We start from the raw sequence: 25558 nt of genomic DNA on the forward strand, positions 1-25558 counted from the left end.
GTTTTTAGAATATAAATTAATACAATAACTACAATACGAAGAGAGTTAGATAAAATTCGATACACAAATTTAACATCTGTATTGTAGACATCTGTTAAATTGAACAAGGGGGTGAACGTCTGTCGATCTGTATTTCTAGAAGCATGTAAACGCGATAGCTCAAATGACTTGTTTGGTATGCAATTTTGTGACTGCAATTGTAATTCTGTGTCATATTTTGGTTTCTGTCGGTTTTGTAAAAGCCCGTCTAAAACATAAATTCACCTATATTAAAGAGTCTGGGAGAATGTTTTGGAATGCCACTCCCGCTGATTAAATTTTGATTATGAAATTGACTGTAAAGGAGACAATTCCTTTTATTTCATTGCGACTCTGACATTTCATCATGACCTCTAATTGGAAGTATTGTGAGACTGAAGTCAAGTATTCGTTTGGAGAACAACTGCTAAGTGCATTTCTCTGCAACTTCAGTCTTCCAACACTGCACTTTGCTCTGGTAAAGCTGTTTCGTCTTTGTGTTGTTAGTATTTCTTGTTTATCGCATCGTGAAATGCCGCTTCTTAAGTGTCTCCTCGTTAGTAAAACGTTGAAAGATTTGACCATCTTTCCTGTAACTTCTTTCCTTTGACTAGAAAGGGCAGAAATAAATATTCTTATCTTAAAATATTATATAAAAATGTATAAAAAAATTCCTCCCTCCTAGTTCATTATATTCTTGTCTTGATTTGATATCTTGTGATTTCCAAAAATAAGACCGAGAAATAAAATTATAAAATAAACGGAGAGCCCTAAAATTAGATTAAAATTAGAATTAAATTAAAACTAAAAATATGTCCTAGTTAATAAAAAAGAAGTTCGGTAGGCTTTGATGTAGACCATTCCAGTGGATGTGTTGAATTATAAAATGATAATATTTTACTAAGCATTAATAAGTAATTACATTGACATTAATGTTTAAGATAAAGTATGATAATAAATTCAGGCAATTCGTTAAGGTTCAGAGTTATAAATTTGCAATCGAAAATAGCACAATAACTATTTATATAAAAATAGACTTTTCTGCATGAATAAATGTAAATTAATGTGCATGAAAATATATAATATTTAAGAACATAAATTTGAGTATTTTTTATTTTTACTTTCTTCCACGTAAGAAATAATATTCTGTCCTTCTTTTGAAATATAATAACTCATTTACAACCTTTTATGATTCTTTTAATTAAGGTCATAGAAATTAAAAAATGTTAAGACTTATTCCAATTTCTGGAAGAACTTCGGGCTCTTAGCCATCCTTCTACTGTTTCATATTATTTATTCTGAGCAGTTTGTCTTTTGGCAGTTCTGTTTATTTATTCAAACTGTATCAGTATGGAAACTTGTGGCGCCATCTAAAAATAAAAAGCATAGTTATTTGTTGTTTACTGTATCAGAATCGTATTGAAATGCTTGATATCGGGAATGTACTATTGTGAACAGACGTCCTAGATAGCTGGGACAATTCTAAATTTCATATCTTTCATCTTGATTCATTCCGAATTTGAATAAATTTTTCTAGATTACCCCCCATGATTTTATTTTTCAATAAATTATTCATATGAAAAAAAAAAAGATTAATTATATTTAAGTTTTTAAATTCTACAGCGAGTGTAATGGTAATCGTATTTAAGTTCAAGCATTATATAATTTAAACCTTTGAATAATTTTCTTTCATGGTCTTTATTTTGCACTGAATATGGGCAATATGATATAATTTGTGTGAGTGAATTGGGATGGAGGAAGAATAAAAAATAATAAGAAAATATATCGTTTATGCTTCGCTTGTGTTTTTCAATTTTTAACTAGAGATGTTGTATTTTGCTTGAATTTTTATCTAAATTTGATTTATTTTAATTTTGTCTAACCGTTTCCCACCACCCGAATGTCCCAGAATGGAAATTGAAACATTTTGGTCACATTAGTTGAACTAGAAGAAATAATCACACCGTAAATTTTCTTTGTGGCCATAATATGTAGATGTTGTTCTTGTCATGATGTGTGTGTTTATAATCCTAATTTAAAGAAATAAATATTTTTAATTATAGCTGCTTGCATACAGAAGAAAAATGTCGGTGTTTTCACTTGGAAGAGTGACATAAATATTTTAGAGTTGTAATTAATAGAAAGTACCAACATTTTATAGATAAGAAATAATAATTGTAATGAAAATATTTGTAAATTATTCATTTCTAAATTTTCATACATCATCATTGTTCTTTTTAATAAAATTTGTTCTTTCAAAAATTTTAGAAATTCAAAAATACTCTAAATCTTTTCTTTCCATAATCATACAGTTGTTATTATTATTAATTTCGTGGGGCGATGCATTCCATCTTTTGCCATTCACCATTGAAGTCACCATTGGACTAGAAGCGAAAAAAATTATATTGCGCTCCAGGGGTCTGTTACCTCGTTACGCCATTGTTTCTGAGTTTCCATCTAGTTCGTATTCCGTAGACATTCTCAAATCTAATTTAATTTGAGCTTCTTTTTATTGCTTTCATCTCCCCCTTAACATGCGATATTTCTTTCCTTCCTAACATCTGTAATTTTACTTATAAATCTACATTAATTTTTTATGTAATTCATATTTAATTTCCTTTTTTTTTCTCCCATTTCTTTCAGGAGGCTCAGTTCCAGCAACTCTCTCGGGATCTGGATGCTGAGCGCCAAAGTGTTACTTCACATTTGGAGAGGGTGAGTTTCTTAATGTTTCTTCTATCAATTCGCAGAAGCCTACTTTACTGTCATTTTTAACCCGTTGCTGTGTTAAATGAATGAATGAATCGAATTCTAAGATTTTTAAAATTGTTAATTAACATTCGTAACTGTAAGTAGTCAAAATTAAGCAATAAAAGGAGCATGAAGTCGCAAATCATGGATCTCTTAGAACTCTCAGTACTCATACTGCCAAAACAGATTCAGTCGTCTATTCCCAACGTAAATATGTAACATAATCAATAATAAGACATATATTACGAAATAAAATTTGAGAATTAAATACTGTCCAGGGTTAGCTTCATAAGTCGGGCTGCTTCAAAAAATATAAAAGATGTTTTGACTTGCGTTTTGCAATAATAATAAATAAATAAATGAATGAAAGAAAAGTAAATAAATAAATAAAAGAATGAAAGAAAAATAAATAAATAAAAAATCTTGTGGTGCTGAATAGGCCTTCGTATTAAAAATTCAATTCATTAACCCCATATTGTACTAAATCGATTCTGTTTTTTTAATCATTATCTTTGACTAAACATGAATATTACGAATCTAACATGTCAAAAAACGCTAGGACTATTAGAAGTTTTGTATTCGAATTCATTTGACTTCTGAAAAAAATTCTGTCACTTAAACTAAATGAGCTAGGCTGAAGTATTCGTTTGACATTTGTTACTTGTCTTAACCATTTTTCCTCACTACATCCATCAGCTAACATCTCTAAATTCCTCTGTCTCCTACATATAAGATTTTTGAGACTAAATGATAGCGCAAAGAATTAACATCAAATAATAATCAGTAGCGTCATATTGTTATTCCGATTTTTTAGGTTACGCAGTTCGTCATTGTATCGCATACAAATGAAAATAGAATGTTTCTTGGGCTGTTTCATGCTCTGTTTCTTTTCAAAAATAGCCATAAGCGCATTTTATGGATAATAGTACATCGTGACTGTAATTATTCTATTGTTCATAATACTTGGCTTGAAGATTAGGCTGATCATCAGATTATATATATGGGACTTTAAAGACTGGTTTGATTTCTTTCTTTGATTGGAAAAAGAATTGTATTTGAAAATTTACCTCGTCAAACATTAATCGAGTAGATTTTCTTTTCTCCATTTTGCTAGTTCTAATATAGCTGTTCATAACATTCTTTAATGAAAGAATTTTGTCACTTGAACTAAATGAGTTAGGTTCACAGAATCAAAATAATAATAATAATAATAATAATTTCAAATCTTCTTGAAGGGAATTCGATTTTCAGATTATTTTTTAAAGTTGTTGAAATATGCCTAACAATTCTTCTAACTGAAGTTGATTTGATTCTGACCTAAGGCATCTTATGACAATTACGTATTGTATTCTAGAATGATATCGTATTTATAATTAATCAAATGATTTAATCATTTTCCTGATGCTGCGTGAATGACTTCCCCTCTTCGGTTATTTTAAAATTTAATTAAATTTTAGCGTGTGATTTCTTTGGTTGCTGCAATCATACCAGTCTGGGAAGTCTAAATCAAAAATATCAAATAATCAATCAATAATTTTAAATCAAATAATAAAAAAAATAATTTAGAAGAATTAAATAATAACACTATTTCATTTTTTAGTTGGAAATTCATAGTTGAAGAAGTTTTAAAGTATGCGAGTGAATATAATAAGCGTTATAGTTACTTTTACCTATGATATTTTATATATTAAATAATTATTTTGAAATGTAAAGACATAAAAGCTCACTGCTCGGTATTCTGTTCAAGATCAATTCAACTTAATTTCCCTCATTTACTTAGCTTTGTTTTCTGTTAGTAAATCTAGCAAATGAATTTAAAAATATTACAGATTTTTTATTGCTAGTTGAAATTGTTGCATCCTCTATTATTCTGTTTTCCTCAGCTATTCTATTTTGCTTTTTTTAAAATATGAATTTCTTTTAAATAAGAAATTCTAAAACTGTAGTTATTGAAAAATTGTTAACTTTGGTCCTATTTAATTATTTTTAGATATTTAATCCATATCCTTTGATTTTATAAAGCACTATCTGTTTTTCTCTGCTGTTTTCATTGTTTGAAGTGATTGAAACATTTGCGCTGCTTTTTTCCCTGCGACCATAGGTCTGATTAATGACTAGTGCACCGCAAGGAGGATTCATTCCTTTTATCAACCACCTAAAATAATTCTTCATTTCATTAGGATATCATTTTTCTATTTTGTTTTCATTTATTTTTTCTAGAGAATGATTAGAAGATCATTTGGGGGTGGGGGGACTGAATTCTTCACTGAACTTGCACTCAGAGTTATTAACCCGCCTCATGATGTACGGGATCATACATTGTTGTGATATTATTTCTTTTCTTAATGTGCAGTTTGATGCCCAAGGTGTTTGCAATTAAAATTTCTTGATCCATAGTGTCGGTTTTTGCGATTAATCGGAACAGGTGAAAAAGAATCTTCGTCAGGAAGTCATCAGGTGAATCAAAATTGAAATCAGTATCAGGACGGTCATCAAAAATCAAGTCATGTCACCAAAAAACGATCATCAGTCATCAAAAATCAGAAAGTCATCAGGGGAATCAAAAAAAGTTTTTAAAAACTGTCTTGGCTGTTTTGCAATGTTATTTAACCGATATTTTTATTTTTTCAAAAATTATAGACGAAGAAGCATAAATATGAAATATAGGTGAAAATTTGAATAATTCGGTTTATCTTTTGTTAAGGGCTATAATTTTTTTCAGAACACGGTGAAAAGTTTGATCCCCCTTTATCTTAATGTTAGGTTTGCTGTCGTAGTTGTCACCATGTTTTTATAGCGTGCATTTGTGTGCGTGTTTAAGAAGGGTAAATTTTTAAGTCATTCTTTCCTTATATTTATCTAGGCTATACACATTATGAGGCGTATTTCTGTCTATAATCAATCCAGCTTTCGATTTTTGTTTCCATATTTATAATATTCCTAAACAAAAGTCCAGTAGACGGTAAATATGGAATGCTAGCAGTGCGACAGATGTAGAATAGTATTCCAATTTTTGTCACCCTGAAACAACATTTTAGACTTTGAAACAAGAAAAATATTAAAAAAAAAAAAAAAAAAAATGCTTTCAAGAAGAATTAGACGAGGATTCTCACAGCTTCTATAGTGTTCAAGAAAAATCTGATTCATCATTCATCATTGAAACGAAGACCCCAGACTCCTATGAAGCATTTTTTTTTTCAAGAAAAATCTGATTCACCATTCATCATTGAAACGAAGACCCCAGATTCCTATGAAGCATTTTTTTCAAGAAGAATCAGACGAGGATTCTCACTGCTCCTGGAGCAGGCGTGGCGTACCTTTATGTATCAGCGTGCCATTTTTTCTAAAGAAATGTTTAATGAGGTATAGACGTGCCGTTAAATAGTTTAGATTTGTGATTATCAGGAAAATAATAAAACTATATATTAACAACTGCAAACTCTTTATTTACTACGAAAAAATACGTTTTTCACAGTATAGTATAAAGTTTTTAGTTATACGTCTAATTCAAATTAAAGTAGCATTAGTGTGACTTCTGTTGTTGCAGATTGGATGACAAATACCTTATGTTAGGATTGTAAGATGTTACTTTTAACAGAAATGCATGCTGAATTGGAGTCATCTGCCAAACGGTTTTCTAAACGAGTCTTTAATGTAATTCATCTTTGAAAATAATGACTCGCAGGCATAGGTAGATGAAAAAATAGTTAAAGTAGCATGAGCCAGCTTTTTCGAATAGTTAAATGTGTCTGGAATCGAATTCCATGTTTCCAAAATTTCGTTACTGGCATTTTTATTTATGTTGCTTATTAATCTTTCTGTTTCAACTTTTTTCTTGTTTCAATAAGTTTTTGAATCCATATTGAATAGACTGAAAATCAATTTTAATTTCTTCAATTTCCAATCGAATTGGGATAAGTTCAGTTCATCAAATGAAGTCACATCAGGGTACATAATAAACTTGAGCGTTTCCGATAATTCCTTTAACTGAGAAAATCTCGCTGAAAATTCCTTGATTGAAGAATCAATTACGGAAATAAATTCTTCAAAAACTCTTTCTTCGTCTGGTTTCTCATTTACTTCTAAATCTTTGATATATTTTTTTCAAGTTTGGGAAGTACTTGTAGTTTCTTGTAATAATATCGTTTCTGAAAACATGCAATTTAGCGTCAAAAGCGCGAATGAGATCCATCATGACGATAATTGTTTTATACGTGCCTTTAAGCTTTATGTTCAATTCATTGAAATGTTGGCATATGTCTGTAATAAACATCAATTTTGAAAACCACATAACATCCAACAGCTATAAGTATTTGCCCATCATTTTGCTGAAACAGTCTGATTTCTTCTAAGCAACCAACAAATGTTTGAAGTACATTGCAGCAGCTCAACCAGTGAACATTATTATAGCATTAAGCCATTACACACTGAATTGACTTCATCCAACAAAGCATCAAACTTTCACTTATTTAAAGCCTACGACAATATGAGGTTGACTATTTTTGTGACTATTACATTATAAAGAGATAAACCATTCTTCGCACATAATGGTTGGGAATGGGAATATGCACACCGCGACCGATCACTCGCATTTGTTCGGTATACTTCATAGCGAATTTTGTTATTTTGAACTAAAATGCAAATCGTTTTGATCGGCGGTGTGCCCAAAATATTGGGTCGCGTGTCATCAATGGCACGCGTGCCACTGTTTCGCCATCCCTGTCCTAGAGTGTTCAAGAAAAATGTGACTCAGCATTCATCATTGAAACAAAACAGAAACCTTGTCTCAGAAACCTTCTTGAAAACGCCATAGAAGAATGAGTTCAGTGTTCATTATATGAAAAATGAGCTAACATAAAATGTGCTAATTACTCTAATGGGAATTACATATGCAATTTTTGTAAAAATTATACAACATTCCATTGTCTTTGTGTGCATTCTATAAACTACTTTTTAAATTCAGTGGCGCTTCTCCCGCAGATGTTCGAGGTGGTTGCCTTGTGCCTTGAGACATAGCGGGGCAAAGGGCCCAAAATCTCTTCGATGCATATCCCAGTACTAAACCGACGACAAATTTTCTTCTTTGTTGCCTTGTTCACAGACAATATTCTACTCTTACATTTAAAGAAGGGGGGATGAATAAATGAAAAGCGCCAAATGAAAGATGGGGGAGGGGAGGATAAGCACTAACGAAAACTCGTAGAAAAAAAATTTACAGTGATATTCAAGAAGTTTCCAAAACATAAATATGATAAATTATTTTTTTAAACCATTGTTATTACATCAATAATATCTTTAAAAACATAAAAAAGAAATTGCTATCAGTATCTTATTTATCAAAGAAAAAGATAAACTTCGAGTAGAATTATTTACATGAATTGTTGATTTCGTAGAGCGATTTTTCTTTTTCAGTAAAATCAGGCGTTGCCGATATTTTGAGAAAATTCTATTTTGCTTCAAGGATGTCATTTTCGTTCAAATCACTTGCCTTTCAGAACTGCAAAATCATTTAAACTAGTAATTATTTTGTAATTAAATTATTAATTTAATGATTAAAAATTTCTGTCAACAGCTTATTATTTGAAATGAGAAATATCGCCTGTTACTTTTAAATTTATTCTTCTTTCAGATTGTTGCATGTAAATAAGCTGTAGATTGAACGGTATGATATAATTTTGCGTTTATCGAAGAGAAATATTCCTGTTCCATGCATCAAAAATATTGTAAAATTATGAAGTATTAAATTTTCTTAGTGCAAAATAAGAAATTTCACTTACCGGAAAGGGAAAAAATCGTCAATCATTACTTCTACATGATAAAAAACCCCAAGACCCCAAGAGAATACCTGGAAAAAGGTATTGCTGTTTCAGGTATTTCGAAAATGAAACCATTCGTGTCAAGTGTGAATCCACCGACGCAAGAATCAGTTGTAAATTCTTTAAATGCATCTGTAACATCATATGTAGCTCAATGCAGAACAGTTTATTGAACCTTGTATGAAAAGCATTTTAACTAGAGATAATTGGAAACGTATTGTAACCATTGATGAAGCGCGAGTTTACCTAAATGTCTGCAACAAAAATAGGTCTATTTTCTACTGCAAATGAAGTGAAAAAAATGTACAAACCTGATTCCGTCAATCCAAAAAAGTTTCAATTCCTTTACCCTAATGACTTTCAAAGAGTGAAACCACGAATAAAAGCTAGAAATAATTCTTCTTGAAGTGCCACTGCATCGCTTGAAAAAATGAAGACTGATACAGATATATAACATATTCTTTTTTTTAACATGTTCTTGCGAAGTCTCCTGGTATGACCCGCCTATGAACTGTTATGTCTTAGGTCTATTTCTAAGCGCAAACCTCATCTACTGATAGACTTTAGAAAGCAAAAGAATGGAAATCAGTACCCCAAAATTTTTTACGAAAAGTCCTTCTGTCATAAAAATCACAATCATACTTATAATCCTGAAAAAAGCTATCTGATCGAACATTTAAAAAAGAAAATAGTCGTTACATTTTAAACATTAATAAAATGGCCTTGAAATCGTTCTAAAAATGTGTAAATACCCTCTGTGCATCATCTTACTAGTACAGCAGAAATATTTCTGATATAAAATGCTTAAAAATCCGAATTTGTGCATTTTGCTTTTATATTGAATGGGAAAGTCGTTAAAAAAAAGTTAAGCGTGCATTTTGCAAACGCCTTTGCCAGAAAGGATTTTGATTTCTCCTCACCCCTAATTTATATATTCGTGAAGCTGCTTTAGATTTCGCATTTTCCCCTCACCCCTAATTTATATATTCCTAAAGCTGTGTTAGATTTCGCATTTCTTAAATATTTTATTCTTCCAAAATTTTAGCAAATTAATATTTACATTTCTTTTGCGCATTTTTCCTGTCTATTCTATTATTTCCCATCTAGAAATATATCTCGAAGATTACGGATTCTGTTCTGCTTTCATATCTTAACGGAAGTAGTGAGCTTCAGCTTTGAATGGCCCGATTAAGTTATAACAGTATCCCATTGTCATTTCTTCTCAAGTTGTGTTTCGATTTTTGACCCTGACCTAACTTCATAAGACCCCAAATGACCTTTGTGAGGTCACACTCTTGAGAAAACCGGATTCTCAGCTGATGTGGAACTGATAGCAAAAAAAAAAAAAAAAAAAAACGTTTGATTTTGGAGAGAAATAACTTTTAATTGGGAATCGCTAACTATAAACACCATTAGTGAGATATAATGTAAAAGAGAACTTCTTGAAGGATGGGTTTATTATATTATTGGAGTCGCGAAAAATTTGACAAAACTGATTTATGTTTGATTCTCTAGTATTAATCTGTAAAAGAAACAATATATATATATATATATATATATATATATATATATATATATATATATTGATTAAGATATTTCAGAAAAGTGTATCAAACAAATATATTGATCTTGAAATAATGATGCATTGTTTGATATGTTTTTTGATGTAGATGTCGATCATACTGAACACTTTTATTTTCAAGGGGTAAAATCAATTTTTGATTATTGTTACTTTCAATATCGCATGTATTTGTTAAACTTTCTTTCACTCGTGTTCACATTTCATATAAAGAAAATTTTCACTGTAAATATTTTGCTGTGACATTAAAGCTGCAAAATAAATAAGAAAAGGATTCATTCATTGGCCATTAGTGAATGAAATTAAATTTAAAATGACTGTTCAGTAAGTTGTAACGAAACATTTTGAATCAAGATAAATTAATTCCTTTGCAATTTTTATAAATATTTAAATCCTGAAAAGCTGAAAAAAAAAAGCAATGCAAAATTTTTTACACACACCCCTACCCTCCACCCATGGGATTGCAACCCATAGTTGTCAGAAACCCCGTTACATACAAAGTAAAAATCATCCGAGAAACATTTCTTTTTTCAAACTTATAAATCGCCAACTGATTTAGTTTTTTAATTTTTTTCTTTATTGCAATCCTTGTAGAGAGTCTTATTTGGGTGCTTCCCTCATGTTTTATGATTCATCCATGTCATTTCGGGGTTTTATCATTTCTATGGACCTTTTGCTTCACTTGCTACGCTAATTAAGTCATTAACAGATTGATTACTGGAACTTTTAGTAAACACATTCATCTGTTCTAAGAATTTTTTTTTTTTAATCATCCGCAACTGACTCGATTCTCGTGTTCTCATCTAAAATAATAACCACATTCTGCCTTACTTTTAGTTATGCTTTAAATCGAATCAATTATTCTAAAATATAATTTGTGTGATGTTGTGTTCACACTTTCGGAATGCATGGGCAGATTAAACCTCAATGGTCCTTATTTTACGTGCTTAACTAATTTAGTGTAGGTTATGTCTTTTATTCATAAACATAATTTAGAAAAACAAATTTAAAAACTTTCCTAAATTTATTTCATTTTCTCTATTTCTGAATAATTATTAATTTAATTTGTCAGGTTAATATTGCATTTGAAGCTACACCAGGTTCACTAGAAACGAGCATCGCAATTCTGAATCCTAGTTTGATTACCAGAGCTATCTCAAAATTTTCATACTACTCGCGTAGTAGGAGTCCGCATGCACATTGAACCTTTGGCGGTGCACGAATTCTATGCTTATTCACAGAATCTCGGTGCAAGGCAGAGAAAAATTTATGCGCTCCCTTATTAACACGTTCATTGTCATCGCAGTGAAAGTATTAATATACGTACTTGAATGTTCACATGCCTAGTCAAACATAATGAATCAACGGTTTGAAGAAGATAGCAAGCGCCAAAAAATCGGAGCGCGCACGTTTATTATGCAGACGCTCACTGTTAATTACAAAAAAAAGGAAGTTTCATTTTACTTCCCAGAAAAAATATTTTCCCAATTCTTTGTTTCTTCTGATTCAAATTAAAGCACATTTGATATTAAAAAAAGGTGTCTTATATTAACGGAACGTGTTAATTGGGTTTAAAAAAAAACAGTTTCTTCAATACCGTAACCTTTGACAACATTGGCATATTTTTTTCATTCCATTGCTTTGTAAACTAATATTGTTTAAAAATATTTCAAAACCATCATAAATCATTAGTCTTGCTAGTTTTATATTCTATAGAAACATAACGATTTAAATAATCATTTATATGTATAAAGAAACATTGTTTGACAGAGGGAAAGTGAACACTTTTGCTAATTTTTCCTATTCTCCCTGGAAAAGAGGAACCTTTGCTAATTAGGTTAAAACCACTAAGACCTCCAAAAACGTAAGAAAGAAAGATTTTCTAAATTATGAAAACACTTTACACATTAATATTAACTCTATATTGTAAAGAAAAATATTCAAAACATAAGAATTGGACTGTTTAGAATTAACAAAATTTTATGTCTAAAAAAGTGTGTGTAATGTCGTCAGAAAAGGTTAATTTCCCTCACTTTTCATTGTAAGGAGGGTCAGTTATGTATGCGATATTTTACATATTCAATAAAGCTTCATCATACATGTTTGGAGAGAAGGATTTTCTTTCATTTATTTGAGAAGAGTCTGAGAATCATATATGTCTCTGAAGAAGAGTTCTGAGGTATCATATTTTTGTCATTCATACGAAAATATGATACCTCAGCTCTTTTTCTCCATATTATTGAGTGAGTTCATCAACAAAACACTTGATTTTCCCCTCCCCCCCCCCTTAAGAACTTTACTTCAACAAACGTTCCAAACTTTAGTTTTGAAGAGCCATATCATCAATCTCCTGGATCACTTTGACTTTCAACATTTCATCGTGCTCTTCAGATGTGTCATGTAAAAAAAATGGACAATCATAATCATCTTTGTTGTTATGGTCATTTCTCTGATTGTTCTGTGGAAGTAGTTGCTGTACTGATTGCTCTGTGTTAGTATAGATTTGCTGTGGAAGTAGTTGGAAAGGATTGATCTTTACCCCATCAACTGTAAAATTGTGGGATCTGCCTCACCAAAGAATCTAAGAAATTTTCATGAAGAGAGCTTCAAGAGGCATTTCCTAGTCTGCATAAGTAAGGACATGTTCAAGGATCTCATCTTCCTCATCGTTACTCAGTAAAGTCTGACATCTTGTTTTTTTCAAATGGAAACATGTCACTTTTATTTTCAATGGTTCTTCCAAGGATATTATAAATTTCAAAAGCTTTTCTTCTGATCATTTACTTATTAATCAAATTAGAGGCACCAAATTATAACATAGAATCATCATAATTTTGATACCTGTGTCTTCCCAACTTTGTCCTTATGAGTAATGGCATCTGAAATACCTAAAAACAAACTGCATCTTGTCAATATTTCTGGTGCAACTTTACTTGCATTATTAGACCGAAATGTTTCTTTAAATTTAAACTTAAGAGTAATTCTGAAATGAAGTTATGCTCTCATTTAACGAAAATAAATGGTTTTTACTTACGCTTGATTGAATAGGATGTTCGAATCTCTTATGTTGCATCAGCATTTGGTGTCGACAAAATACTATGAATAAAACTTCTCTAATTACGAAAATACAGATTTCTTTTAGTAAGGAACTTAAAATTCTTTTAATCCTCAAATTTGCTTGTGTGACAAAATAACGCTCGTAGATTTAAGATAAGAATTTTAATGAAGCAAAGATTTACAAAAAGAGTTCGAATCCATTTCCTTAAATTATAGTTTGCATTTCTTTCCAGAAATCGTTGAATCGAGTTGCGTTGTTTAAATCAAATCGCATGCGCAACAACTTAAGTTGACTGTCATAACAATTGTTAAACAAGTTGAAAACAGATGCTCTGATTGTAAACAAATAGTAAAGGTTAAAACATGCAAATATGTTGACGTTAAATTCTTATCTATGAATTGTCCACTTTATTACTTGATTCAAAAACTAAGTAATGAAATAAACATTTTTTTTTTTTTTTTCAAAAACTAGCAGAGTTCCCCACGTGTCATAGTTGTCTCAGTTTGCGGTACTCATTAACTTGCCTTTTAAGCATTTCTAGTGACTAGTCGTACTTCTGTTTGAGGGATTATCACAAGCATCACTCGTCATGGTAACAATTGTGTTTCTGACAGAGAGCCCGAATTTATAAGTCACGGCGGCCGGCTCATTCCGGTACTTGAATGCTATGGCAGGGTGCGACATACTCTTTATTGTTACAAGTTTGGTTAAATACATATTGCAGCCAATATTTATTATTAGAAGCGAGAGAAGTTCGACGAAGAAATGGCAATTTTGATTAGACATGCGCCGCATTACTGTGATGTCCTTTGACGTGTTCGTCTAGAACAGTAACGGACTGCATCTGAAATTAGATGGTTGTCTGATAGGAGGGGGGAGGGGCGTTCACTCACACACAACTCGAGAAATTAACATAATATATTCCCAATCTAAAAATTGTGTTAGATATATTACTAATTATAGTATACAAATATTATGCATATTTAAGAAGTTAGGAATATCGAATAAAAATGAAAATTGATACTGAATTTTAAATTAATTTTTTTCAAATTTATAGCGTACTGATATTTTAGGACTATATTGTTATTTTGAGCTTTTTTTTTTTAATGCGAGCTGAAAATAAAGTGCAAAACTATCTACCAATTTAATTATTTTAAAAGAATACTTTTTATTGTAGAAGATAAATAGCATAAACGTACAGAAATATATTCACTACTTTAAGGACAGGCCAACAAGTATTTTAGTTCTTTAGATTGTCTTGAAAATCTATCAATAATTATTTCTGCATCCAAATCATTCAATAATTCCTTTTCAGTTGGAAGCAATACATAAGATCCCAAGTTCTCCTTAGACAGTGAATTTCTTAATCTATTCTTAATAATCTTCAGCTTTGAAAATGACCTTTCATTGTGTGATTGATTGGGTGCATACGACTTTATAAAGGTTGACGTATGTTTTTGATACTTAAATCTTTAACACAAACACTGCAACTTTTAAATTATTGCAACTAAGATCCATTAAGTCCTCGTCAATATTTCAAATAGTACCAGTATAGTTGTCTTGCTGTTTTGTTATTAATAATTTTGGTAATTTTTAAAAATATGTTTTATGCATAATTTTCATGAATGCATTACAGTATCGCAATGAAAATTAAATCAATTTCATTGTTTCCATAAAATTGTTAATTCTAGTGTTGCTCTTCTGTTAAATACATGAGTGCGAAATCTATTATAATTTTTCCGATATATCACTTTATTTTGTTGTAGTTAAGTGTAGTCCATTTTCATTGTTTCATTAGTTTTTTTAGTTCAATTTTTTATTTCTTCTTCATATAAATTTATTCTTTAGATAATTGAACCATGTTATTTTGATAGATTTAATTTTTAGCCCTACCTTTAATTTGCGGTTTCCTTCCTATTCTTTTCTGATTGTATTATATTTTGTTGTTTTTTTTAGTGGCCATTGATGATCAGTTAGTTAGCCGGAATCGGCGATAGCTAAAATTTTCTGTTAAATATTATATGCTGTTTCCTCTTAATGATTTTCCCTGCAAATTATTTTCTTAATTTTGATAGAGTAACATGCACTATTTTAGAAACCTTACATCGGTCTGTTTATTGTGCTATTCATCGCCATAATTTTCTTTCACTTTACTTAACATTTGGAATTTAATTTGAAACGGAAATAATTGAAATGCAACTAATAATAATAAAAAAAAATGCAGAATCTATGTAAAATTGGGCGCGCTATAAAAAAAGTTTCATTAGTGCTTACTTTTAAACTTAATTGTAATTATAAGAGGGTTTTTTTTTTAAGTTCTTAAAAGCACACTCAAAATAGAAACCTACTCATCATGGAAAATTAAAACGATTCTTCGTATCCTCTGCATCGCCAATGAAAGAAATATTCAAGATCAAATGCTTGTAGCAACTATGAAAACAATTCCAGTTTCCTTACAACACTGAAATATATTGTTGTAAAATAGGTTTTAAAATTTTTTTGAAATTAATTAAAAATACACTAACAACTTACTGTACAGTAATTAAATTGGTGTAATTGAATATATATATATATTAAATTACAAGATCGTATGAAATCGTATGGAACGTTTGGAATCAAGATCGTATGAAAGACTTTCAGCAATTTTGGGACAAAACATCAAAATTTCATTTAGTTTTGAATTGATTAAAATTCTAAATAAAATTTTAAAAAATATATCTAGTTCTAAGGTGCACATTTTTCTTTTTTAATATATATCTGTGTCAAAACATCTCAACGTCTCATTTTCTATAATGATTAAGTATACTAATTATTTAAATATTGTTTTCTCTGGCTCCGCTGCTACCCCCACACAAGGTTTCCACGCTCTGTGGGGAGCATTATCCTCCCCGTTGGGATCCTCTGGTCTAACGATATGTCCTGTAAAACAATACACACTAACGGATTCATCTTTATTTGTAGTAGTGATAATATTAACTTTAACTAAATAAGTTATATAATTGTACACTCATGTCCATAAATTAAGGATAATTCAGAGTCACATGGAAATCGAACTTTAAAATACATATATCACCCGTAAAATGACTAGGCACATCTTCAAAAATCATATGCAAATTGCAGGAAGCCAACAGATGACACAATGACGAAAGTGTAAGAGAGTGATGTATAAGGAATACAGGCAAAGAATTAAATTGTTCGCAAGCGCTTTATAAGCCTTTCACTGTAATAACTGCATAGTTATGACACAAAGGACGCATTTGGATGATTTTTTACATGGTAGAATTATCGGCCGTCTGGAATGTGTGCGTACCCAGCTGGAAGTATCCGAAGAACTTGGAATCGCCCAGAGTGTCATCTCCAGGCTTTGGCAACGATTCCAAGATGATGGTAATGTGAGTAGACGTTACAGCACATGTCGCCCACGAGTTACAACGCCGAATGAGGGCCGGTATTCGGCAGTTACTGCCAAAAGCATCAGACTTGTCTCATCAGCTCTCTTGAGCCACTGGTACGACAGTTGCAAGGCTGACCGTGTACAAACGCTTAGGGCAGATTGGTCTATACGCTCGTAGGCCTGTCAGATGTGTTCCACTTACTGCAACTCATTGTCGCCTGCGGTTAGCCTGGAGTAGAGAGCATGAATTGTGAATACCGCAACAGTGGGCTTGTGTGATGTTTTCCGACGAGTCCAGATTTAGCTTGCAGTCTGATTTTCGCCGGACTTTCATCTGGAGAGCGCCAGGTACCCGTTACCAACAAGAGAACATTATTGAACGACACAGTTACGGTGTTGCAGGATTGCTCGTTTGGGGAGGAATTATTCTGGGTTCCAGAACTGACCTGCATGTTCAGATTGGAACCATGACAGGCCAAATCTATCGAGACGTCATTCTGGAACAACATGTACGTTTATTTCGTGGCGCCATGGGCGCAGAATTCGTGTTTATGGAGGACAACGTCTGTGCGAACATCGTAAAGGAATTCCTTCGATCAGAGAATATCACCCGTATGGACTGGCGAGCATTCTCACCGGACTTGAATCCAGTAAAGCATGTGTGAGACATGCTTGGCCGACGAGTTGCAGTCCGTCAACCACCTCCTACATGTCTACCGGAACTTCGGAGAGCATTGCTTGATGAGTGATGTAATATTCCCCAAGATCAGATCGATAATTTGATACTCAGCATGCCTAGGCGTTGTACGGACTGTATTGCATCGTCTGGGAGACATACTATGTATTAACCATCATACCAACCATGTAATATTGATTTTTGTAGATAGTTTTTTTTTTTTTTTTTTTTTTTTTTTTTTGTAATTTGCTTTAAGGAGCAAAAAATCGCAATTTTTATTAATGATATCAAACATATAGCATCTTTTTGCTCTTTACCTTTTGTTTAATAAATAGGCTTTACAAATAAGTCACATTTTTTTTGCTTCTGACTCTTTCTTTTTCTGAACTTGCATTATCCTTAATTTATGGACATGAGTATAATTTAAATTCGTTTTGTACACAATCAAATATGAAATAATCGTCATTGAATGTATTGATTATTTAGCATATTTTATTCTGAATAAAAAAAATCTTTGTTCAATCTCAAGATATTTTTTCCCATTGTGTGTGTGTGTAACTAATTCATTTCTCCGTCTTTGGTAGTAATGTATTTTCTTTAAATTTAAGTTAAATTAAGTTGGCGAATTTAAAAGTGATTGTTATGATTAAATTATTGCAAATAATATGATTTGTGACGATATTGTTTGCAGGAGGTGACCAATGTTTAGTAGTAGTACCAGTAGAAAAGCAAAGTAGAAATAGAGAAACAAAAATTTCAGCTCATCTTTTCAATATATATATATATATATATATATATCCCGCAAGATAACGCATGTCTTACTCTTTGCTCACACGTCCTCCGGCAGGTGTGGTGTGGAAGTTTGGAGAGGGGGTGCTAGCTCAGGTGTCGTCCTCGTCATCTGACCGTGGTTCAAAATGGCGAGGTCCGTCCCAAAATAGCTCTAGTATTGCTTTAAAACGGGACGTTAATATAACTAAACTAAACTACTCTTTGCTCACTAAAAAGAGGAATACATATATTTTTCCGATTGTTTACCGCAAAAGAATATGTTGAAATCTGTTCAATAAAATTGAGTCTTCCTTTCCGACAATTCTGTGAACCTGAACAAATAAACTCTAAAAAACGAACTTAAGAAAAGGCGTGTGTGATTCTTTTTTTCAAATGTGACTTCGGTCATCAAATACATAATACTCCTGTCCCCTTATAAAAATTTTAACTCTGGAAGATATCTTTCGGTGCAGGAACGCAGACAGTCATAAAAATCTCAGAGGTCATAACGGCCAAAACTCAGAAGAGGTTGATCAGGCTGCCACTGGCCTAGAATGAGCTAATGATTTATCAAACCGTGATGTCGATTTCAGAACATCGGTATTTAAGAATCACTGTTTCGACATACGATTTCATCGAAGACCCCCCACATTATATCAGTGAAGGAATATTGGCTCGGATTTCGTCCTCGTCAACTGATCACGTTTTAAAAAGAAATATATTCTAAAATTATTTTAATATAGCTTCAAAATTGGGCTTGAATATAATATTACTAATCTAATCAACCATTAGAGTATGGTTCTCTCAAAATGGTTATAGGAATTTTATCTTCTTAAAGGAGACTTTGGCTGTAAATATTTAAGAGGATGGTGAAGAAACATCAAATACGTGAATGAATAGATATAGAGAAAAATTTTCGTTCGTCCCAAGTATTTGAAATGCATATAACTAGAACATGAAAAAAGTAGATGAGGTTAAATTTTAAAAATATGTTGTACATATTATTTTCACAATTGCGGTTTTTAGTAGTCTACTTTTTTAAGCAATTAAATATTTTAATTAATTATTTTCAGAAACATTTTTTTTAACTCTACTAAACAAATTGTTTACTTATCTATCTCATAATGAAGATGCAATTTGTTGTAACACACAGAACAGACAAGAAAAAAATTAAAAAAAAAAGTGACCACAAGATATTATTTCATTGAATAATTTTAATCTGCACCGTAACTATTGCAGCGGCATGTTGTCCTGAAAAGTAAGTGATGTATCTATATAATTATACATCAATCAAGATAACAAATATGAACAAAACTCTAATTAAACCCTGGATAGATCCATTATAATTTTTCTTCTAGTGAATAGTCAAAGATATTTGATATGAGAAATTAAAAAAAAAAAAAAGAGTATCTGATAGTGTTGAAATGTAATAGAAGAAATCTCACAAAAAGGAAGTGATAAGTAAATTTTGAATTCTTATGCGTATATTTCTAATATTGAAATTAATCCCTTTATATTTTTCTTTTCATAATGGTATTTTGAATTTATTCCAGCTAGGTCTTTATAACGTGAATCTATGTCAATAAAGTATCTAAAATAAATATATCTGGGATTTTTTTTTCCCAAATTGTTATGGATATTAAAGTGATATCATCTCTATAATAGGCCTTTTTGCGTGAGAGATAGTAATAAAAGTATTAAAAAAGTGACTTTTATTGCCTTTTTCTAGCAAATTTTCTTAGGATATAAAAAAAATGAAGTATAATCCACTGAATTGGACGTATCATTTTAATTACACACCTGTTTTTGAAAGAGAGAAAGGAGGGTGCGTGCATTTTTTTATGAGAATTATCTTATAGTTTTACTTTAGTTGGGAAAAAGAAGGAAAACTTTTGCTAGTCGCTAAATTTCAAACTTAGCTCACTTCGTACAGTGCCTGGGACATCTTAGATGCCCCAAGCAAACACTGTGCAATGGTAATGACCTTTTAATAGCTCTTCTTTTTAAATCTTGCTTTATAAATAAAAAGTCTTCATGCTCTTTGACATAACAATCCAAAATGTTAGTAAGTTGTTTTGAATTCACGCAATCCAGTTTCAAGGATTAAAGATATTTTTTAAAAATTAGGGAAACCATTGGGTCATTTATTTCTATATTTTTCGTTATTTCTTTTTTTTTCTGCTGAGCTCTGTTGTATATTAATTTTTTTTTAAAAATTATCCCCTCAAATGGAATTTAAAGCTTCGGTTGGTACTCTTTATTTCATTTCATAACAGTACCTTTCAAGTTGTAATTTTAAAATTGACTGTGCGAAAACATCGTCTATCGTTTCATTTTGAAATCTCATCCTGCCTACAAGATAAGCTCTTGTTTTATTTGAAAGATATACAAGATGGCGCCACGTCTGCGCGTGTGTTAGCGTATTGGACAACTAATGTGGGTAAACGATGGCTGGTAGCAGCGTATTCAGGGGGCTTCCGAAATTGACATCAAAAATATTTCTTTTGCTGTCACATTTAAAGATTTTCAGGTTAGTAACGTTTGAAACATTCATATTCCATAATTTACACTTTTCTTTAATCAATGATTAGAACTGTTTTTCGAATTTTTTTATTGATGATAATGGAAAATGGCGGCTGTTTGAGAATTGACCGCAAGGGCTGTGGCTATGTTTGTTATTTTGATCATCAGGAGAGCTAACGTATATGTCAAAAATACTCATCTCGCTTTGTTTCTGAATTTGGAGTATCAATATTCAAGTCTTCATATTATTTAAAGTATTTTGGGCTGAAGGATCTTAAATTGTATCCATTGTAGTGAGATGCTTTCATCCAACGAACAATAATTCTTGTTATAAAACAACTGAAGGATAATATTAACTTTCTTTTTTAATCAGCATACTTGTAGACAGATAATTTGGAATTTCATAGTTCCTTAACTTTATTGGGTACAGTGCTTTCCGATATAAGTTTATACTATGGTAAATGACAGCATTTTGAGTAATAATCTAAACGAAATAAAATATCATAACAAGGTTTTCAAATCGTTATTTGTAATCGTCTATTGTAACTGTAAACCTGATTTTATGGAACATATACCGAAATTATTTTTATGTTTTCTTGTTAAGAAATGGGAAAATCCTATGTCAAAATGATAGCTATTTAATTACTTCAATATAATCAAGATCCCTCGCGTAACATGTTATTATTGTGTATGAATATAAGCTTTCTGTGCAGTATTTTTTTAACATAATTTTTTTATCAGCATAGTTAATATATGATATATGCATCAGCTGCATACTTCCTATTGTTTGGGTTTCAAATAGTGGGTAAAAATTAATTTGAAATTACTTTACATTAACCTTCAGAATTTCATATTATGAATAAAATATATTTATAATTCACTGTGTAATGAACATGGTAGACCTTAAATTATACAAAAAGTGTGGTTAACTAATAAATGCTTATAGACAGAACTAGCAGTTAAAATAATTTAAAGATTCTGGTTTATATAATTTCTTCATGTGATATTTCTTTGCTCCATTAATTCAGATATTAAAGCATTGTAATTTAGGTTGATGAGTGATTATGAAATATTTTAGTGTTCCTCAAAGCTTCATATAAAGAAATTTGCATAGCTGTTTGTGTGTGTTTATAAATCTTGGGTATTCATAATTTTTGCTCCACTCTCCCTTTATTGATATATGCATTATGTACTTTATATCATATCATTCATGAACCATATTCATTTCTCCCTGATTCATCTGAAGTTTATGGATGTGTCTGATTGAAAATCCGAATGGTATGAGATTTTATTAATTTAGGGTATGGATAAAAGTATAGAAATTTTATTATATTTATCTGATTCTTAATATATCTTGTATACATCATAATTATATAATAGTATGCTGAAGCCTAGGTGTTTAATCCAGTCCAGTCTATATTTGATATAGAAAAACATATTATTTTTGCAATGCTATTGGGTATCACCAGGCTGCTAACGTTCTAACTCTCGTCTTCTGCACCATTGAATAAAATTTATAAATAATAATGATAAAATGATACATAGCACAATTAAATATTACTCCATATACCTAGTAAAAATGAGGTTCCCAAGCTAATCATGTATAAATCATTTGTAGATGCCAAAAATTTTATAAAATATAAGAATAAGAAAGAATTTTTTGAATCTGAGACTAATGCATGATGAAATGTTTTAACCTCTAGAAATATATTTGAATAATTTTATGTAACATGTATAATATGATGTGTACTGTTGTGTGGAATACCAAATAATTTTCTGAAAGTTTCATAATAATATAGTATGCCACTTCACTAGGGAAGAGAAATTTGTTTTGTATATTCTTTCTTGTATTCCTACTGCTAATGAAATTCATTGATTTTGATTGAAATGTTGATATAGATTATTTAATTAATTCTTTGTATTTTGTTTAGCTGATAGTCTATAACAGTTATTGAAAGGATTAATCTTCATTTAAAGCTGATCTTAAAAAATATGCTGTATTTTATATGATTCATTTACTACTGAAACAATACTTATGAATCTTTGAATACATTGAACTTGTAATGTTTCTTCTAAGTATACCTTTAAAATGCAGATATTCATCTTCAGTTCTGAAAATTTTCTTTTGTCCTGCCTTATAACTGATTTATTATATTCACTATGACTGATATATGGCAGTAATTTAAACTTATTTACGATAGCTAGAAATTTAGTATGTAACAGAATTATTCAACTGTATGAAGTATTATGTTAGTTGGGACATTTTGCTGTTATTGGATAGTTGAGTTATTTTGCAAAGAGATTTTTTTTTAAGTATTATGTCTTATAATGTTGTGATTATAATAAAGTGTAAAAAATATGAAGTTTTCTCATTAACTCTGTTCCCTTTTGATTAAGTTCGCTCTATTTATTTCAAAGAGCCACACCTATTACTTTTTACAGTTTAACCCTTAAAAGTAAGTCGTAATTTTCTGCAAATCAATAAAAATTAAATATTTCTGTGTATTGCTTAATAAAATATGATAATCTTCTCATTAATCATTCTTTTCCCCCTTATTTCAATGAAATAGAAGGTGACTATTGCATGTACAAAAGGGTATCGGTGTTCTATTTTTGAAAATGAGCAGTGCATGGTGGTTCAGCCTTTTGAAATTTTCAAAAAGTTAAAGCTATTGTATAACAGATTTTATGAACAACTAACCCTGATATTATTTACAGATATGGGACTGATTCATAATTTTGTATTTATACTTTGGCAGCTTTAAATCTGCATTATTTGACAAGTGTGCAAAATTTTTTTGTTTGTTTTCAGTTTCAATTAGAATCCACTTTTAAAATTAAGCTGCATTTATTTTGGTACTTTGTCAATATAGAAAGAAGCATTATTTTTGATTATAATAATAGAATTAATGTAGACTAGAATATTGTAATTGTTCATTTGAATTAAGAGGCTAAAAGTTAATAATTTGTAATTGAAAGTTTGATACAAGACTCTTTCTGTTGTATGTGCTATCTCTTAACTTTAATTGAAAACCTCTATTCCTCAATTATTGCGTTGTAATAAATAGTTGTCATGCATCAGGCTTTAGCATATTCTTTATACTTGTTTAAACTTTTAATAATGAAATAATTATCCATTAATTTGTAGAACTTTTGCTTTCTATTGGAGAGATGAATGAAGAGTTTTTTTAATTTTAGTTGGTCTCTTGTCTTTTCCAATTTGATGTAATTTTTGTTTTGCTTTTCTTTTGTAGATCAGGAATTTTATTTCCTGACCATCTCTCATATCTCCTTAAGGTCTAATGAAATTTTATTGCATATCAGATTAAAAATAAGAAAAATAAATATATTTTTAGTCATAAAAGCTTTTAATGAAACAATTGCTTAGCAAAGAGCAGAAAAGACGAGGTTTTGATGCTAAGGCATTTATTTAACTTTTTTTAAAAGTCAGTATGATATAAAGAAGGATATCATGCCTAGAACATCATTCATCCTCGCTACGGCATTTTATTAAATTGTTTTTCTTTTGTCTTTGTTTTCTCGTGATATAATGAAACAGAATAATATAATGACCAGATAACAAAATCTGAACATTAAATTTTGAATATTATGGAGCAGAGTTTGAATTTTCCTGATATCTTTCAATATTTAGCTTATTTCTGTTCAGTGCCTGTTGAAATATTTAAACTACAACATGTTCTATTATGATTAGCCAAAAGTGTTGTTGGTTTTGTTTGATCTTTTAGGTAGTAACAATTTTACCTTTCAATTTCTGTATTCCGGATTTTTTTTTCTTCGATTTTTTTGTAGAATGTAAAGTATTAAAAACAAGTCTCAGTAGTATTGAAAAATTTGGTTTTGTTCCTTCATCTTAAACTCACGTAAAAAATTTTAGTGGAGTTAATGATAAAGGCTGCAAAAAATGTGATGATATTCTATATTAACATAACTAATAATAATGTATTGTTAATAATAAACTTTCAAACATTATTTATTCAAATAAACAAGATGTTTTCCTCTTGAGATATTTTTAAATGCATTGATCCCTTAACTATGGTTCGCAAGTGTGGCTGGTACATAAAATAATCGCATTTGTAAACTTATTGCATAAAAATTAAATCTTTTGTAGGTGTTCCTGTTCCATACAGAAGTGAGCAGTAAAATTAAATGTCTTAAATATTTTGTGAACTATTTATTTTATCAATGTGACAACATATTTCCAAAAGATATGATTTACTTATTCAGTTGAGAAAAAAATGTAGTCGAGGGTTTAAATATATATTAATATTGCAAATATATGATATTTTAAATAGTAATTGCATCAGTTTACAGCTGTCATAAAATAGTTCTTGCAGGAAGTTGGTATCTATTATTCAATGTAAAATATAAAATAGAAGAGATGCAGTTGTATTAGAATAGAATTACAGAAGCATTATTTTTTACTTAGTGTTTATATATTTCTTATTTATATTTATTTGTAAAGCAAAATAAATTTTTCAGTTTTAATGTATGAAATCTGTTAGTGTACATGGTAGTCATCATTTTTTTATATAATTCAAACACTGATTTTAATGAGTATGAGTGGAACGTAATAAGTACTATTTGAATTATCAGTGACTCTGAAGCGATTTTTACATTCTTAAGTTTTCTAAGCATTTTTTAAATATTAAATTTCTTTTTATTATCAAGTTTTTTTTATGTTTTTATTTGTTGTTAAACATGTATTTGTTTATTTCTTTATAGTATAAAATAAGAGACCCTGAAGACGGAAGTGCTACATACACAGAAAATCCATATATTTGGCGACCAACTCAGATAGACTCGGTTATACCAGAAGATTCAGAATTTGATCCTAAAATGTCAGAATCTCATCTGTAAGTAAGATTTTTTTTTTCTGCATTGTTTTTTTAATTTATTTTTGATTTTAACGCAGCATTTTTCCTTATGCATTAATACTAAACCTTTCAACTGA

The 25558-nt window shown here is 30.4% G+C and overlaps 1 protein-coding gene across 3 annotated transcripts in view; it reads left to right on the plus strand.

The window, feature by feature from the left end:
* Positions 1-25558, plus strand: part of LOC129958224 (catenin delta-2-like) — a 136772-nt gene that overhangs the window by 81437 nt on the left and 29777 nt on the right. For 2 of the 3 annotated variants that reach the window (XM_056070511.1, XM_056070510.1), the window contains exons 3-4: positions 2662-2733; positions 25330-25460. In XM_056070511.1, coding sequence (XP_055926486.1) covers positions 2662-2733; positions 25330-25460 — 203 coding nt within the window. Of the gene's footprint in view, positions 1-2661; positions 2734-20456; positions 20594-25329; positions 25461-25558 lie in introns of those variants that run through there. The other variant, XM_056070512.1, reaches the window with a different exon arrangement.

This window comes from Argiope bruennichi, chromosome X1 (assembly GCF_947563725.1).
Source record: "Argiope bruennichi chromosome X1, qqArgBrue1.1, whole genome shotgun sequence".
NCBI lineage: Eukaryota > Metazoa > Arthropoda > Arachnida > Araneae > Araneidae > Argiope > Argiope bruennichi.